This window comes from Triticum aestivum, chromosome 6A (assembly GCF_018294505.1).
Source record: "Triticum aestivum cultivar Chinese Spring chromosome 6A, IWGSC CS RefSeq v2.1, whole genome shotgun sequence".
Lineage (NCBI taxonomy): Eukaryota > Viridiplantae > Streptophyta > Magnoliopsida > Poales > Poaceae > Triticum > Triticum aestivum.
In genome coordinates, this window is record NC_057809.1 from 86,984,730 (window position 1) to 87,003,084 (window position 18,355).

At 45.2% G+C, this 18,355-nt stretch overlaps 1 protein-coding gene across 1 annotated transcript; it reads right to left on the reverse strand.

The window, feature by feature from the left end:
* Positions 1–13,892: 13,892 nt before the first annotated feature.
* LOC123130357 (transcription factor bHLH95) lies at positions 13,893–17,843 on the reverse strand. Its single transcript, XM_044550271.1, has 3 exons — positions 17,416–17,843; positions 16,849–17,325; positions 13,893–14,171 (listed from the first exon to the last, which is right to left on the reverse strand). The coding sequence occupies exons 1-3, from the start codon at positions 17,743–17,745 to the stop codon at positions 14,076–14,078; spliced, it is 903 nt and encodes a 300-aa protein (XP_044406206.1). The 5' UTR covers positions 17,746–17,843; the 3' UTR covers positions 13,893–14,075.
* Positions 17,844–18,355: the final 512 nt, after the last annotated feature.

Genomic DNA, 18,355 nt, shown 5'->3' on the forward strand with positions numbered 1-18,355 from the left:
CACCCAGCCCAATCAGCATCTGAGAATGCAGAGAGAACAATAGAGGAACTAGGTCGCAGATGAAGACCATAGGAGACAGTGAGACGCACATAACGAAGAATGCGCTTCACAGCAGACCAGTGCACATCTGTAGGAGCATGAAGATACTGACATACCCTGTTAACCGCAAATGAAAGATCAGGACGGGTGATAGTCAGATACTGCAAGCCACCAACAATACTCCGATACTTCGTAGCATCCGTAGAAGAAAGAGGAGAACCAGCAGTGGCCGAGAGCTTATCCGTAGAGGACATGGGCGTGGGTGACGGCTTACACTTGAGCATACCAGCACGGCGCAAGAGATCAAGGGAGTACTTTTTCTGAGTGAGAGCCAAGCTGCCACGAGACTGATGTGCAACCTCAATGCCCAGAAAGAAGTGTAGCTGTCCCAAGTCTTTAACCGCAAAATCTCTGCCAAGAGCAGTCACAAGAGCATCAGCAGCCGTGACAGAAGAACTGACCAGAATAATATCATCCACGTACACAAGCAAATACACAGTCAGACTGGGGCGCTGAAATAAGAACAGCGAACTGTCAGCTGTCGACGGAACGAATCCATGAGTACGAAGAGCCGAAGCCAGACGAGCATGCCAGGCACGAGGTGCCTGTTTTAGTTCGTAGAGCGCCTTCGTCAGACGACAGAGATGATGAGGCTGATCTGGATCAACAAACCCTGGTGGCTGCCGCATGTAAACCTCCTCTTCAAGCAACCCATGGAGAAAAGCATTCTGCACATCAAGCTGTCGAAGAGACCAACCACGAGAGACTGCAAGAGACAAAAGAAGCCGGATGGTAGTAGGTTTAACAACTGGGTTGAATGTGTCCTCGTAGTCCAGACCCCGTCGCTGCTTAAACCCTCTAGCCACGAGACGCACCTTGTAGCGCTCAATAGACCCGTCCGCATGTCTCTTGACTTTGAAAACCCACTTCGAATCAATAATGTTGACACGAGGCGGAGGAGGAACAAATGTCCATGTCTCATTATGAAGAAGAGCGTTGTACTCTTGCTCCATAGCTGCCCGCTAGTGAGGAATACTCATAGCAACCTCATAGTGGCGTGGTTCATCAGTGGGATCTGCAACAGAATGAGCAAGACAGGCAGCCAAATATGTGACAGTACCATCATGACACTGCTTGGGTTTGACAATACCGATGCGGCTGCGAGCATGCGGGCGTTGCGGTGCAACGGGAATGGGAGCCGGCGGCGCCAACATGGGAGAGGATGACGGCAGAGCAGGCGACGGGAGCCCAGGTGAGGGCTCAGGCGAGTCGAGTGTAGGCCCAGCCGACCCAGGCGAAAGGGGCGGAAGGGACATACGAGTGGTCGACGAAGGCGACGACGGAGGCGAGTCCAGGCGTGGAGGCGGGGACAGAGACCGCTCGAGCCGCCCAGGGGAGAGCGGTGGGGTCGTGGGCCGTGCCTCAACTGTTGTGGACTGTGCCTCGGATGACACCAGCCCAGTGTCGGAGACCAGCGCCGGTCCAGTTGCATGGACGGGCACGGCGCCAGAGGCGGGGTCGACGACGGGTGCATGCATGTGCACTGACCGGTCAACATGCGCGACAGGAGTTGTATCCGAAAGAAGTTCCAGGCGAGCACCACGTCCAACACCTACACCATGGTTAGGTAACAACACAGGCGAATATGCAACATCTTCAAATTGGCCAAGCATAAGAGGAGATGAATGCATAGATGGTGGTGTGGAAGGTTGCTGCGGCATGGAGGAAAAGGGGAAGACGTTCTCATCAAAGACAACATCACGAGATATATAGACACGATTTGTTGGCACATAAAAGCACTTGTAGCCTTTATGAAGAGAGCTATAACCTAGAAACACACATTTCTTAGACCGAAATTCAAGCTTTCTAGAATTATATGGACGAAGATGGGGCCAACAAGCACACCCGAACACCTTAAAGAAGGTATAATCAGGAATTTCATGTAAAAGGAGCTCAATAGGAGTTTTCATATTAATGACACGCGTAGGTAGACGGTTAATAAGAAAACATGTTGTAGCAAAGGCATCACTCGAAAAACGAAAAGGTACAGACGCATGAGCCAGGAGTGTGAGTCCGGTCTCAACTATATGTCGATGCTTGCGCTCAACAGCGCCGTTCTGCTGATGTGTATGAGGACATGATAAACGATGAGAGATCCCAAGCTTATTAAAGAAAGCATTGAGGTTGCGATATTCGCCCCCCCCCCAATCAGACTGAACATGAATAATCTTATGCTTGAGAAGACGTTCTACATGCACTTGAAACTGAATGAATATATCAAACACATCAGATTTCCGCTTAAGAAGATAAAACCAGGTAAAGCGACTATATGCATCAATAAAGCTAACATAATAGTTGTGACCACTCACAGAAGTTTGAGCGGGACCCACACATCAGAGAACACAAGTTCAAGAGGACTCGTTACTTGACGAGTAGAAGAAACAAATGGTAACTGATGACTTTTGCCTTGTTGACAGGCATCACACACGGACATCTCCTTATTACTAGACTCAATAGGCAGCTCATGACGGTGAAGTATATGACGAACTATGGGAGTGGCAGGGTGACCAAGGCGAGAGTGCCACTGGGACGGCGACACACGAACACCACTGAAGACGCGCGGGGCGGATGGATCCTCCAAGCGGTATAAGCCATGGCTGAGACGACCACTAAGCAGAATTTCCCGGGTGGCTCGGTCCTTAACAAAAAGATCAAACGGGTGAAATTCACATAGGACATTGTTATCAAGAGTGAGTTTTGGAATAGATAACAGATTAAGAGTCACCGAGGGGACCCGTAAAATATTACGAAGATGAAGCTGCCTAGATGGATGACTAGTTAAGAGAGATGCTTGACCAACGTGAGAGATGGGCATACCTACACCGTTGGCGGTGTGAACCTTGTCGGGACTGTAATATGGCTGATGGGTGGACAGCTTGGTGAGCTCGTTCGTCATATGATTCGTGGCGCCAGTGTCCATATACCACGCAGGATCAATCGGATATGACGGTGTATAGCCGGGGTCGACGCGTGTATCCTTGCTCTTGGCAGCAACATGAGCAGCAGGAGGGCCAGAGTCCGCCATGGCAAACTATCGCTCATTACCTTTTCCATCGTTGCCAATACCCAGGAAGCTCCCCTGAAACCTCTTGTGGCACCTGGAGGCGACATGCCTCTCACGCCCGCAAAGCTGACAGCGTACAGGGCCTCCGCCCGAGGGTGGCGCTGGCGGGTTGGTGACGCGGGCAGGCGGCGAAGACACAGGGGAGCACTGGCCACGCGAGGCCCAGAAGGCCGCGGGCTGGTCGGCGATGGAGTTGGTGGAGCGGCGAGCTTCGATGCGTTGCTCGGTGAAGAGCAGCCGGGAGAAGAGCTCGTGCGGCGGAAGTGGCGGCTTGGCGTTGTGGACGGCCTCGGCAAGGTTGTCGTAGTCAGCATCAAGGCCCTTAATCACATAGCCGGCGAACTCCTCATCACTCAATGGTCGACCGATAGAGGTCAATGTATCCGCCATGACCTTGAGTTTGTTGAAGTATGTTGTGGCCGAGGAGTCTAGTTTCTTGACATCATCAAGCTTGCTGCGAAGAGCCATCACGTGAGCAGTGGAGGTCTGGGCAAACGCATGTTCCAGAGTCGTCCACGCATCCAAGGAGGAGGCAGCAAAGAGACAAAGGCCAGCGACCCCGTCTCCAAGGGAACCCTGGATGGCGGAGAGGATCGCTTGGTCCTGTTGCACCCACAAACAGTGCGCCGGGTTGATGGCCGGGCCATGGACGGTGTGAAGGACCTGCGGCGGACACGGCAGAGAGCCGTCGACATAGCCAAGGAGGGAGCGGCTGCGGAGCAGCGGTAGAACCTTGGCGCGCCAAAACAGGTAGTTGTCCGGCGTGAGACGAGTCGTGATGAGGTTGTCGAAGTGGAACGGCCCGGAGTTTAGGGCAGCGTCGGTGGCAGCTACCGCGGAGACCGCCGGGGCTGGGGGTGTCACACCCGCACGCTGATCGTCAGAGCCCCCCGAGGCCGCCGGCATGATGGCGAGTGTCGGGGACGAGCCAGCGGTAGCCGCCGGTGGCGCGAACATCGCGGGGGGGGGGAGGGGGGGGAGGCCGCCACGGTCGATGGCGCAGGAGACGGCAGGATCGGGGCGGAAAACAGCGAACCCACCGCCGCGGTGCCGAAGAAGTGCGGCGTCGGCGAGGCACCAGTGCGGGCAGGAAGATTCAGCAGGGCGGCCAGCGTTGCGCGTATGGTCCCGGAGCTGGCAGAGTTAGAGGCGGAAGCAGTCATTGCAGCGGCGACGGCGGCGGCCCTAGGGTTTGGGGCGCGGCGGCAGCGGCGGCTGAGACGGAGGTGGAGTAGGTCCTAGGTTTAGGCTGATACCATATTAAATGTAAGATTTGTGGGAACTGGCTCAACCCTCTAGGGATGGCCTATCACATATATTTATAATGATACACGATATACATATTACACAGTTAGGCTACGTTACAAAGTCTAACACGGCATTAATCAGCAGCTTTGCGCGGGCCTCCGGCCGACATCACGGCGGAGACCTGCAGCACCGACATGTCGCCAGGCGCTTCGTGCACGGACCTGACGAAGAAGGCGGCTTGCCAGAAGCCGGGTCCGGAGCCCATGGGCAGGAACCTCGCTCGCCCCTCGTCACCGAGCCCGAGCCCGGGCATGACGATCTTCACCATGCCGTCGGCCCCGGCCCCGGAGCGGGAGGCCGGGAACAGGGTGGACGCCACCGCGGAGCCGCCTGGCGGGAGGCTACGCAGCCTGGCGTTGTCGTAGTCAGTGAGGACGTGGAGCGAGAGGCGGCGCCGTATCGCCGCGCGTGGCATGCGACGCGCCCTGAGCGGAGCCATGCCGGCATTGTTGACGGCGAGGACCATGATGGGGGCGTTGCGCCGGTTGATGTCGTGCGCGAGGCCGGTGGACGCCAGCAGGCTGGTGAACTCGCCGAGGTCCGGGCGCGCCGCGAGGATGGCGGTGATGTTGTGGGCGACGCCGTGGCATGCCGCCAGGGGCACGGACAGGCCGAACAGGAGGAGCAGGGCGGACGAACACTTGGCGGTGAGGAATGCCATTGTGTACTGCACTACTGCACTTTTGGTGTATGAAAGAGGCGAGCGAGGATCTGAACCGTAACCCTGCTTTTATAGCAAATGGTGGTGGCTTAGCTTGACACACGAGTCCAGTACAAGCTAGTAGTTGCTACTTGGTGTGGAAATTAGTCACCGCTCAGGCTTAGGCTAGTTACAGTGGGAGTAACTCCAATAAAATTTTGCTTATATGACAAGTAGTTAATGAAAGATGGTAACATAATATGTTATTATAACATAGCGTTTTTCGAGATAAGATGAGTTTACAAGTTAATAAATAAAGCCATTTATGATACTACTATTATGTTATTTTGCATTATGAATATAGTAACTTAGACTAATGTCATGTATATGATACTAGTCTAAGTTACTCCTCACTATGACCAGTCTTTTAGTGTCGTGTTTACTTACTGCGAATCATGGGTCGCTTGGCGCTTCGACTTTCATACCGATAATAGAAGCGGATCATATGGATTGGAGGGAAAGCACGCTCATTTAGGGCGACATATGATGTGATGTAGAACCACAACATAGTAGCAAAGGGATCAAATTTAGAAATTTAAATCTGTTCCAAACTTAACTTGAAAATAAAGTATTTTCAAGTTAAGTTTGAAATAGACCTACAGGTACGGTCAGACAACAATGTCCCATTAAGCATGCACTGTGATCCATCAAGAGATGGCCTCATGACCGAGGAAGTGAGGTGAGTTTCATCTACTCCCTCCGTTCTAAATTACTCGCCGTAGAAATAAATGTATCTAGAACTAAAATATATCTAGATATATTCATACATGCGACAAGTAATTTAAAACGAAAGGAATAGCTGAACTGGATTTCTTGGCGGTACACCGGCCTTTCAGCAGGTGTACCCAGTAGGAATATGAATGATCCATGTCGTCATGTGCAATTGGAACCAGGCAATGCCGAGAGAACGAAGCAACCAGACCGACCATATGGCAGGCAGACCTCCGAGTCTCCGAGGAATGCTATGTACGTGCATGTTCGGTTCAAGGTCTGTTCTAAACATTGTTGGACACTCTGAGTCTCTCACTGCACACAGGACCCGCACACTATCCGCGTTTAGGTATTCTTCGGGGGAAAAAAGAACTTGAACGAGCACCACTACTCCACTAGCTACACGTACCAAAATGGACTAGGCAACTTCCGGATACTAACATAGTAGTAGTGCTATATCTTTAGTCCACCACCTAGTGTCTAGCTATTTTCATCTCAGAGCAGTTAGGTTCAACCCTCAAAAGTAATAACATAACAAGAACAGTCAGTTTCGGGAGCTTTTCCATCGCAGTGATAGCAATTTATTCAAGATCGACCATTACATGGCAGGCAAACCTCAAGAGATCATGGACATATTGAGATCGTCGATGGTACAAAACCTCACACACGTCACAACCTCCGGGCCCAGTTTCTATGCAGTGTACGTCACAAGATTTGTGAAACATTCTTAAATTTTGACCACAACATGTTGATGTCATATGAAGTCATCATGCCTTCGTGTTTCAAGACTTTATTTTCATTTATTGGAATTAAAAAACCAATTAACTCCATGTTTAGTGTCGAATCTTGGCACCAAGATGTCTGCAATTCCTTTTTTTTCATGGATAAGGCCTAAACATAAACTAAAGAACATAAACAGTAATTTCAATTTTTCTAACCTTTTCATGCACTTGCAGTTCAAAATTTTATTTATATTGATAAAATGCCTAGAAATGCAATAAACAACTTAAATATAACAAACGAACCGTGAAAAATGACAAAATTTGACATGGAACATGCATGTAATGGTGTATGTTCAGTGTAGAAAACATTTCAAGCTCAACCGATGAAGCAGTGGTCGCTTTGTCTTCAAACCTGACCAGTGGATCCCTCTTGAAACCTAGATTCTTCATCGGAGAGTGCCCAGTTTCTAAGCATTGTACGTCTCAAGAATTGTGAAACCTTCTGAATTTTCACCACAACATGTCAATGCCATATGAGGGCACCATGACAATTTTCATGTTTTCCAAGCTTTGTTTGCATTTTTGGGAATTAAAAGGCAATAAACTCCAGGTTCGGCGTTGAGCCTTGGCAACCAGATGTTAGGAGTTTCTTCCCTTTTCTTGGATAAGGCCAAAATATGCCCTAAAGAACACAAATATTATTTTTCAACCCAATTTTGCCATTTGTTTCATGCACTTGCGGTTCAAATTTGAATTATATGTAGTAAATGCATGAAAAGTACAATAAGTGATTTACTTATAGCAAAGGAACTTCTTAAAATTCCAAATCTTGACATAGACATTCTAATGGTGTATCTTGAGTGTACAAAAAAAATCAAGGTTAACTGATGAAGCAACCACCACTTTTTCTTCAAACCTGAGCCCCTGTCTCTCGAAACCTGGATTCTTACCTGGAGATGGCCCTATTCCTAAGTAGTATATATCACAACTTCTGGGAAGCTTCTAATTTTTTGCCACAATATGTTGAAGCAATATAAGGGCATCATGCAAAGTTTCATGTTTTCAGATTTTGTTTGCATTTTCCATAATGAAAGAACTAATAAACTCCATGTTCACGGTCGAGTCTTGGCACCCCAATGTTTGAAATTTCTTCCATTTTCTTGGATATGGCCCATACATAGACTAAAGAAAACAAATATGATTTTTCAACTCAACTTTGCCATTTTTTCATCCACTTACAGTTCAAATTTGAATTATATTCGCCAAATGCCTAAAAATGCACTAGATGACTACATAAGGGAATTGAGAGGGGGGGGGGGGGGGGGAGAAAATAAAAGAACACTGCAAAAAAGAAGATGGCATAAAATGTAGAAGAGTAAACTCATAAGGTACGAAAGAAATTAAACAAAAGAATGGAGTACAAAAAGGAAAGGAACAAAAGTGGTTGCCCAGTGCCACGTGGCAGGAATTCCACAAATCATGTGTTTACCGAGGGACACGTGGCAGGAGCTCAGTAAGCATGTGTTTGTCGAGTGCCACATGTCAGGAGTCGGAACACGTGTGATTCGCCGAGTGTCGTCCTTTTGCTCGGTGTTTTCTTTGACAAAGGTCATGTTTACCTAGTACCCCAATGGTATGCATTCAGCAAACAACCTAATAGTGGGATAAGTTTTAGAATCCACTTGACACTGTTGCAATTGTTCTAAAGACATGTTTCCATCCCACAATAAAACCATTTCATAGATGTTATAGTCCCTAGTCACCACCTTCAAATATTATGAGCAGTCATACAACCGAATGCAAAGAAGATTCACCCTATGGTGAAGTATATATTCACCCTTTGCAATTTGAATGTATAGAATGTCCAAATCCTACATCATCGGAACACACTCAAAATTATATTTACAAAACTATAGCTATTTTCAGCCCGTGACACATTAATTACTACTCACCATGTCTGTTGGTGATGATGACTCGATGATACTCGGATTTATGTCGAAATATCCTGGTTGGCTGGGCATAGGTAATATTATGTTACCATTGTTTAACATCATGTTAATTTCACGCATTGTTGGTCGGTCATCTGCACTTTCTTGAACACACAAAAGTGCAATTTGTGTGCACCTAATCATCTCCACCTTTTGGTACTCCTCACTCAATGATGGATCGATGAGCTCTTTGCATTTTTCATCTCTCCATAGTAGCCAAGCCTGAAAGTAAATTTTATTTAGGGGCGATAGGGAGCATTACGATTCTAAGCAACCAAGTTAAAAAAACTGTTGAAGATGTTAGATGTTTACTCACATATCTCCTGAGATCATATGATCTTCCATTTATTTTGTAGGACCCAAAAGCTACCTTTCCGCTTATGATCTCCAACAGCAATATTCCAAAGCTAAAAATGTCTGATTTTGTGGAATAAATTTTTTGGGAGAAATATTCTGGTGCCATGTAACCACTACAAATATGCCACAATTAAGAAAATATCAGGCTCATACAGTTCCTGCAACAGTCAAGTTTGATAATTGGAAAGCACCTATTTGTCATAGACATAGTTTTGCAGCCATGATCAATTATACAACAACAAAAACCATTCTTTAGAGTCAATCAACAACAAAGATGTTGTGGATATTAAATATTTACTTATGATATTATAATATCTTCACATGGTTATTAATTGTAGCATTCCATGAATATGCACGTTTAGTGTAAAACATATTCAACCACTTCAATATGATTGCATCTGCATGATAGTACATCATATATATAGCAGCACAAATGTAGGACTGCAGTAGTACATCCTTTAATAAGCTAGCGAAAGAGAAGAATTTTAGAAAGAGTGGTGTCTCCATTGTAGCATCATTTTGGTGGAAGTAACATCATTTTCTTTTGAATTATTATATAATTGAGAATACTTACATTGTGCCAACCACAGTCGTGGTATTGGATTCTACTATGTTGGAAGGGCATACTCTTGCAATGCCAAAATCAGATATCTTTGGGTTCATTTCACTGTCCAGAAGAATGTTACTCGGTTTCAAGTCTCTATGGACAACACATAAATGTGATTGTTCATGAATGTAGAGAAGTCCTTGAGCTATCCCTTCTATTATTCGGGCACGAACATGCCAACTGAATTTTGCGCTCGATCCTGAGTAGACACACCATACAAATATCATGGTTAAGTTCTTGAAACTTAAACAATTAAACATGCATGAGTACCTAGTGAAGTAAACATCTATACCAATAATAAATGAGTCCAAGCTTCTCTCGGGCATGTACTCATATACAAGCATCCTTTCATTGCCTTCAATACAACACCCAAGAAGCCTCACTAGATTTATATGCTGAAGCTTAGCTATCAGCCTAATTTCATTCTTGAACTCAACTAGACCTTGGACAGAATTTAGCTTCAGTCTTTTGACAGCTATCTGTTCTCCATTAGGTAATTTTCCCTGAAATAAGGCTGTTGTTAAATATTGTACTCTTTTTTTGCCAATGCTTGGTAAAACAAAATCATAATGTTTCTGAAAATGATATCTACTTGTCTCTATTTTGGGAGTGTTAATACCATCAAATGTTAGTAATGTGAGTCCCTAACATATGCGTCACTGCATGTATTATCACGGACTCCAAATTATCTATTAATTTGCATTATTGCTCTAATGAATCGTAAAAATCTGCATAGTGAGAGTACCATAGAAAGTATCATGCATGTGAGCTAGACAATTTTGATGAGGTGAAATAGAATTAAATTAAAAAAGGGTCGAGTATCATATTATGATACTATATCATAATAAATGTTATGTTACTATGTGTCATACATGTCAATGAATGCAATCATCTAAAATACTAACATAGTATAATATTATACACTACGGAGGTAGTATCATACACTTTTTTTTATGCTAGACAGTATCATACATTAGTATAATATGCATGATACCAATGTATGATACCAATGTATGATACTCCCCACTATGAAGTAGCCTTAAACTAAAATTTCAACAAGTGTGTTGCCTTCTGCAACTAAAGAGAATGCAATTTACTACACTAGTAGCACTGATGTGGACGCTATAGTTGACATTTAGTTTTTGGAGCTTGTTTATTGAATGGAATAATAATATACTCCATCCTCCAAAATATAAGTCTTTCTAGAGATTTTAAAACGGACTACATACGGATCAAAATGAGTCGGTGAATCTACACTCCAAAATATGTCTATATACATTGGTTGTTAGAATCAGTAGAAAGACTTATATTTAGGAACACAGGAGTAGACAACTTCCTATTCAAAATACTTGCCTCAAAGACTGGACCAAATCCACCTTCTCCTACTCTTTTTGAGAAGTTCTCCGTAGCATCATTTACCTCAGCAAATGTATATAATGAAAATCCCGAGTTACTTTCGCTCATGATCTCTTTCTCCCATAATGCGAGCTCCCTCTGCAACTCCGATTCTGTTCTCGCAGAAGTGAAAGAAAATCAGGATTATAAGCTTATGCACGAACAGACCTGTCATGATTCGGGGATGGGTTTGTTAATTTACCTCTAATTCGTTTGAGAACTAAAAGAAGACACAAGATAAGCAGTACAACGAAGGGCACTGCTCCAATTATGATGATCTTGTTCACCGTACTCATCCTCCCTAGTATAATAAACAGTATCAGCAGCATCCTTTCACTGCCCCTAATGATAGCACCCATGTACGTATAATTGTACATACCTCTAGGCTTATGGAGCTCGAGCGTGCTGCTCGTTTCCTCGAAGAAGAGCACCCTCTCGTACCGCAAGCTACACCGCACTCCAACGAGCCTCCCCCCATACTGGCTGGTTGGGACCTTGTCGTGCATGGACGACGTCTGCAGCTTGCTGCGGGTGTCGTTGAGGCAGCTCCAGCACTCGGCCTCCGTGAGGTCGGGCGTGCACTGCGCCAGCACGTACTCCATGTCCGCGGCCTCTGCTCTGCCTCTCACCCACACCTTGCCGGTCCCGTACCGCTTAGTCGTCGCCGCCGCGTGCTTGATAGTCTCGCTCATCAGCTCCTCCACCCTCTCCGCGAGCAGCTGGGCGGCGTCCCAGCCAGACTCGCCGGAGTCGCTCCACCCGGAGCATCTCGGCTGCTCCGTGAGGGCGGAGAGGAAATCCTCGCCGGAGAAGCGGAGCGTGTAGTTGTCGTAGTAAACGGTCGCGTCCCTTCTGGACGGACAGTACAGCTCGGCGGCGTCGCTGAAGGCGGCGGCGAGGCTGCCGGTGCAGTTGGGCCCGGCGTAGTCGCCTCGGCACAGCGCCAGGCCGTAGACGGCGTCGGGTGCCACGCCGATACTCGCCTTGGCGAAGCCGCCGTTAGCGCCGGCCCCGGCGACGAGCGCCGCACCGAGGGTCTCCAGGTTGGACCTGTACGTGCTGTTGGGCTCGTACAGGCCGCCGGTGCAGACCGTGCACTTGTGGAACGGTTCCACTGATCCCGCCGGTGACGCGGACACGGCCGACTGGTCTCTGCCGGAAGTTAGTAGCGTAACGAGGAGGAGGAGGAAGAGCATGATGTGGTTGCGCACCATTTGCTCGGTAATTCGACAGTTGACGAGTAACTCTTCCAAGTCTACTAGAGCAGCCGATTTATTCAGCTGCCATTTTGACAGCCATATGCGTCGACTTTCTGGCATGCATGCGCTTTGCAGCTCGCTGTAAACTGACTGGATCAAATGTACTGTGGAATAATTGGGTTGTTTGCAGGTAAATGTGTGTTAATTAACTGCAAGTAGGAGCATCATGAATGACTCGATCAAACATGTTCCCTGACACTGAGCCAACCATAGCCGTATGTTAAGATACCGGAAGAGCAATCCCCGCGACATTTCCACTAAAATATGTACATAACTAAACCTAATAGGACACAGTCATTACCGATTACTTTCGGAGACGGCGTATTTTTCGAACGAGGTCCTCAAATATCCGTACCAACATGCGCAAAGAAAGACAGCAAACTACGTGAATAAATCATCAAATAGTTGCACAGTTTGCTGTTACAAATTCATTCAGACTGAGATGTAATAACAAGCAGGCCACTGACCACAATGCATGGGAACCTTCTAGGGTGTTCTTAACCCGGTTTTTAGTGTAACGGGAACCTTCTAGGAGGTTGCTTAACCGGGTTTTTTCCCGGTTTCTTTATTTTTATTTTTTGATTCTTTTTGTCTTTTCATTTATTTTTTACAAAAATACGAAAAATTCAAAAATAATTTGGTGTATTAAAAATTTGTTTTTTAAAACGTGTTAAAAATACTAATTTTAGAAATTGTTTGTGTTTTTTAAAGTACAGATTTCGAAAAATTGTTCAGTATTTGGAAAACATGTTAATTATTTGAATTTTTTTGGAACTATAAAAATGTCCAAAATTTTTAAAATTATTCTCCGTATTTGGGAAAAATGTTCGGAATCAAATATAGGTTGTTTTTAAAAAATCTCACATTTTTAGAAACATTTCGGCATTTTTAAAAAGTTCACTTCTCTGAAGGTTTTTTCCCTAAAAATGAAGGACAAAATTAAAAAAAAGGAACTATTATGGTGCCAGGCTGGTACAATAAGAAACTGCTACAGTATGACACTCCTACATTAAGTCGCTCGTGGCAGATTGCTACATGGGTCGGTCCAGTTGGAAGTTGTCCGTGCGTTGGGGTCACTATTTGTGCAGCAAGCGGCAAGTAAGAGCTCCCTTGGATGGGGGCCGGGCCGGCTTGGGCAGCGCACAGACTAATAATCTTATTTTACCGTTTTCAAGTCTACATGTGCATATGAGTTTTTCTCTGAACCTTTTGATTTTCGTATGTTTGAGAGCTATACAGTTATAACATAAAATATAAACATTAATTATAAATTTAAAAATAAATAATAACACAAATTGTTATTGCCTCTAGGGCAATTCCAACATATTTTCCGGCCCAAATACTTTCAACATCACGACATCCATTCCTTTTGGATGGGTGACTGAAGAGAGTTTCTGAAACTCATGAAGCTAATCAAGTTTGTGCATTTGTAAAAGTGGCGGTGTCACTACTCCCATATTACCGCGGTTTCTGTACCGAAGCCTTGGCAGGATTTCACGACGCAAAGATTGATAACATGGAGATGTTTCTTAGAAATTTCAATGTAGTTCTCAGTTATAGATGTTACTTTTTAGTTTGTTGGATCTATGATCCGAAGCATTGTAATAGTGACGTTTGTCAAGTTTGAATAAAGTTATAGGACATTCTAAGAGAAGTAGTGCTACCAAATCTTGAAGGCAGAGTAGCCGAAACAGGCAATCCTGAATTGAAATGTTAAAGCAGTTTATGAAACAACGATGCACACACATTTCTAAGTCTGTGATATCATCACGACTCAGAGGTTAAGTTCGACTCGACATAAAAGCCTCAAATGTAATCGACCGACAACTTCTACTACGCCCATCAAAGGTTTGCAGCATTCCATCTTAGTCAGAGAGCCAAACCATTATCTCTGACACCGCCAGCTTGTATATGTCGTCACATGCCACAGTATCTCCGAACTGGTTGCTCATTCCATTTATCTGTTTGCAAAAAAAAAACACATAATGTCAAAGGATGCTCATGTGAAATAGCTACAATTTATTAATTGATTTGTTTTGTCAAGAATTTATCCTGCCATTCCCCCAAAAATATGAAATAATGACATTGCACCAAATATAGGAACGTGTGCACACGGAAGTACCGACACTAAATGCAATGATGTATTTTTTTTGGGTTGGATAAGTGATGTATTTCGGTTAGAGTGGCTAATTAGGGCAGGAACGACCTGTGCTTTTCATCCTGTTAGCGTGATAGAAGCAACGGGCTTTTATTCCTGGCCCATTTGTTAGGCACGGCTTATGTTTCTGCTTGATGGAGTCAGAGGGGATAACTACGTAGTGGGTGTGGATAGCTAGAGTGCGAATGATCCATGCTGTACACATAAACCCTTGTGTATATACCTTCCGTCGTTCTTGGCTATCACTACTGGAATCGCAGAGTTTTCCGAGAGGAACTCGGCAAAGCCTAGAAACAACTTATTCACGTCCTTATTCTTAGCCCCCCTTTTTACATTGTAAGCTTAATTGTTCCCCTTCCATATGTGCATCACTAATAACTAAACCATGCTGCGATGTAATTCAAAAATGAAAGGAAACACAACTAAAGTTCTAAAAAGTTTTCCTAAAAAAAGATCTAAGAAGTTAACATCTAGCTAGATTTGCTTTCATAGATATTATTCCAAAATATATGATTACCACATTCATCTTGGCAAGTTACTATTCTAAATTTAGTATTTTTACTTTACATAAGATCAATGCTTCAATCTGACAGGAATCACCTCTTGTTCTGAATTTTAGAATGAATTCAAAGACATTAGTTTAAGTATAACATCCAAATACTATTCTACAAAAAGAGGTACATGAAGTAAAAAAATTACCATATTAAGCGTTCACAAGCTTAAGAAAATTGTATTAAAATTACCACTCTTGAACCCCTAAGTTATTGTCCGTGTTTCGATAAATTATGAACGCAGTCTAGATTTTTTTTACACCTTTACATCTTACATTGTAGGTTTAATGTATTCCGTTTTTCCATGTAAACCCAAGCAGAACGTATTAGGGCACCTTATCCTATGTTGTTCCAAGAAAGTTCGCTACGACCGCTCTCTCCCACAACCCAGTTCCAGGCACTAGTTTTGGCGACGAGTGTGGTGTTGGGCCATTTTCAAATGGAAGTGATTGTGGATTTATGGAGGCATTGACCCAAGTTAGGTTTAGCTAGTTTCATGTGGACACAATATTTAAAGGCTAGAAGAAGACAAGGGCGAAGAAGGTGAACATAAACCATATGACTATAATGAGTTCATTTATAGTGTTGGTTGAAGGGAAAAGGCATTATGCTACCCTTTCTATGAAAATGGGTGGTTATGGCAATGGTTGATCTTTGGGAAAAATAAGGCCAAAAAAGGAGGGGGGAAACCAGGAGATGTGAAGGACTGCTACAGAATTAATCATGGATTAATGTTAATATAGAAACACAATACCAGTGATAGAAATAAAGGATGTGTGTGTTGGATACAATGTTTTCGCAATCTCCCACATGCACAATGATGGTAATAATGTTTCAAAAGAAAAGAAAAAGGTAGCATGATAATTAAACATCTACCTTTTATTCCTGTGTACTCGCTAAATGTCTGCACTTGCCAGATCGATTCTTAAGATATAGTATGTCCGCATAGAAACAAAAGGCAAGAATGATCACCCAACATCCCTCATAGTCTTTTCCATCTAATGGTCATGTGCATTTAGACAATGATTTTCGTATATGTAAAATGGACACATTTAGTGCTTCTAGGAAATGAACTTATATCTACTTGGGAGGTTTTGCTGCAACTAGAGCAGCCTCAAGTTTATAGTGTGTCCAACTAGAAATTAGAAAATCTATGAAGAGGATGTCATCCTAGTATATTGAACAGGCAAACACCATGTTACTATTTGATTGGAGGTTGTAAACTTGATGGAGCAAGGCAGCAGTAGAAGGACAGAACGAAGCAAGATGAGGAGGAACACTCAGATGAGAACTAGGATGCATGAAGAAGTACTCCCTCCGTTCCAAGGGAGGGAGTAACAGTTAAGGTTGACAAGGTGATTTGGAGATTGTGTTCCTATGAGGTGGCTCATGAGTTATATGTAAGCGCAAAAACAAGTTACATGCAATTGCACGCGTTTGGGTTCTCCCACTTTACCGAACAACCGTTTCGACGTTAGGGGATCCTACGGTTTCTGATATGACGCATGTGTATCCTATGCAGATCTGATCCTGCCACTTAATTTACTGAGCAGTTTCGAGAATGTAATATTGTAGTATGTTTCTAATCCGCAGATATACACCACTAACTCCGTATCAAACTAGCCTACAAAAACATCTTATATTTTGATACGGAGGTAGTATCAAATAAGACCGACAAATTATAGTGTGGTAAAAATATGACCCTCCTGCAGGGAGGATATACCCCCCCTGCAAAGATATGCACCAACACAACAAGATAGCACATGTTCCCCTTTCCCCTCATGTTCATAATGTGAATTTAGTTGTTTTCGGCCTCAATCATATTATGACTACTAGTAGTAATCTTGCACCTATGTATAAGCCTGGCAAACCGTCATCCCTGACCAAAACAGCAGAAGCTAGCTAGATCGAGAGCATGGGTTTACTTACACGAGCTTGGATGGTGTACATGCACTGGGAACGGTCAGACGAGATCCCCGTCGTGACCACGTCGATGCCGTGCTTCTCCAGCACGGCCGTCACCATGGTGAGCACTCCCGGACGCCGCGCCACGGACATGTGGATGTACGCGTAGTTGCCGGACAGGCTCAGGACGACGTTCGGCCCTGACCACGTCTGTAGCGGCACCGGTGCCGGCGCCACGGTCACCGCGCCCAGAGCCATGGATGGCGCTTGCGCCGCCCCAGTCTGCCAGATCCCACCACCCGACAGCCCAGTCACCGGCGTCGCCATGCCCATAGGCATGGCCGCTGCCACTGAGGAGGAGACCCCGTCATTGGCTGCGGCGGCGAGCTTGCCTCCTGCTGCGAAATCCCTCTCTAGCTTTTGCTTCTCCAGCTCGCTCACCGTCCCCTCCAGGCTCTTGATGTAGTGTATGGCTTCCATCACTATGCTCGACTTGTCAACCTGAAACACCAAAACACTAAGCGAGTGACGATCTGACGATCGACTAGCCCTAATATACGACCCTAGCTAGGTATCTGCTGATCTCATCACCTTGTCGGGGAGGGTGGGGAGGAGGCCGTGCAGCTTGGTGAACATCTCGCTCATCCGCCTCCGCCTCTCGCGCTCCGTGATGATGTGCAGTTCTCTGTCGCCGCGGCGGCCGCCTGATCTGCCATCGCTGCGAGCAGCTACCACCGGCGCTGTCATGATCTTACCCTTAGATCTACAACCCTCCTCTTGTTCTTCAACCTTGGGGACGCCCTTCCCCTTGTCAATAGCGCCGCCGAGGACCATCCGGCTGCTGGCCTTGGATCCCTTGCTGCCCTTGCCGGAGCTCATGGAGTCGGAGCTGGTCGCCGGTGGAGCGTTGTCTTTCGCCATGGCACAAAACTTAAACACAAAGCAAGGTGTGTGGAATTTGGATGTGGAGAGAAGGCGTTTTCTGCTCGCTTCAAGGAAGGATGCGCAAAGCTTTTGCGTCTTCTCAAAATATGTCACGGGGTTTCGTGTTTGTCAGGATGTACAAAATTAATTGCCATGATATTGTGCTAAAATTCTTTTTCTATCTCTAGCTATCTCCAAACCGTTGCTGCCAAAAATGTGTAATGTCTCGTAGCTAGCTTGCTCATTCTAACACTACTGGCACATCCATTGAATTTACGGCCTGCTCATTTATTTCAGTAAAATTGGAAGGAAAGCAAACAAACTTTTCTGCAGGACGATCTTCATTCTGATTGGTCAGTCAGTTGATCTGATCAACACGATTATGAACCATTTAGTACTACTCCGTAAATCCATATACTAGCATTTTACTAAAAATATTGTAATATTGCCGAGTATTTAACTAGTACTAATAGTCACACGGTTTTGAACTGGTCCGCGCAGGGCGGTCGCACACAGTAACTCCATTTTCCGGGAAAGTAGAAATAACGGAACCAAACATTTCTTTTGCCCACGTTTTGAGCAACATACGCAACTGCAAGAACACAAA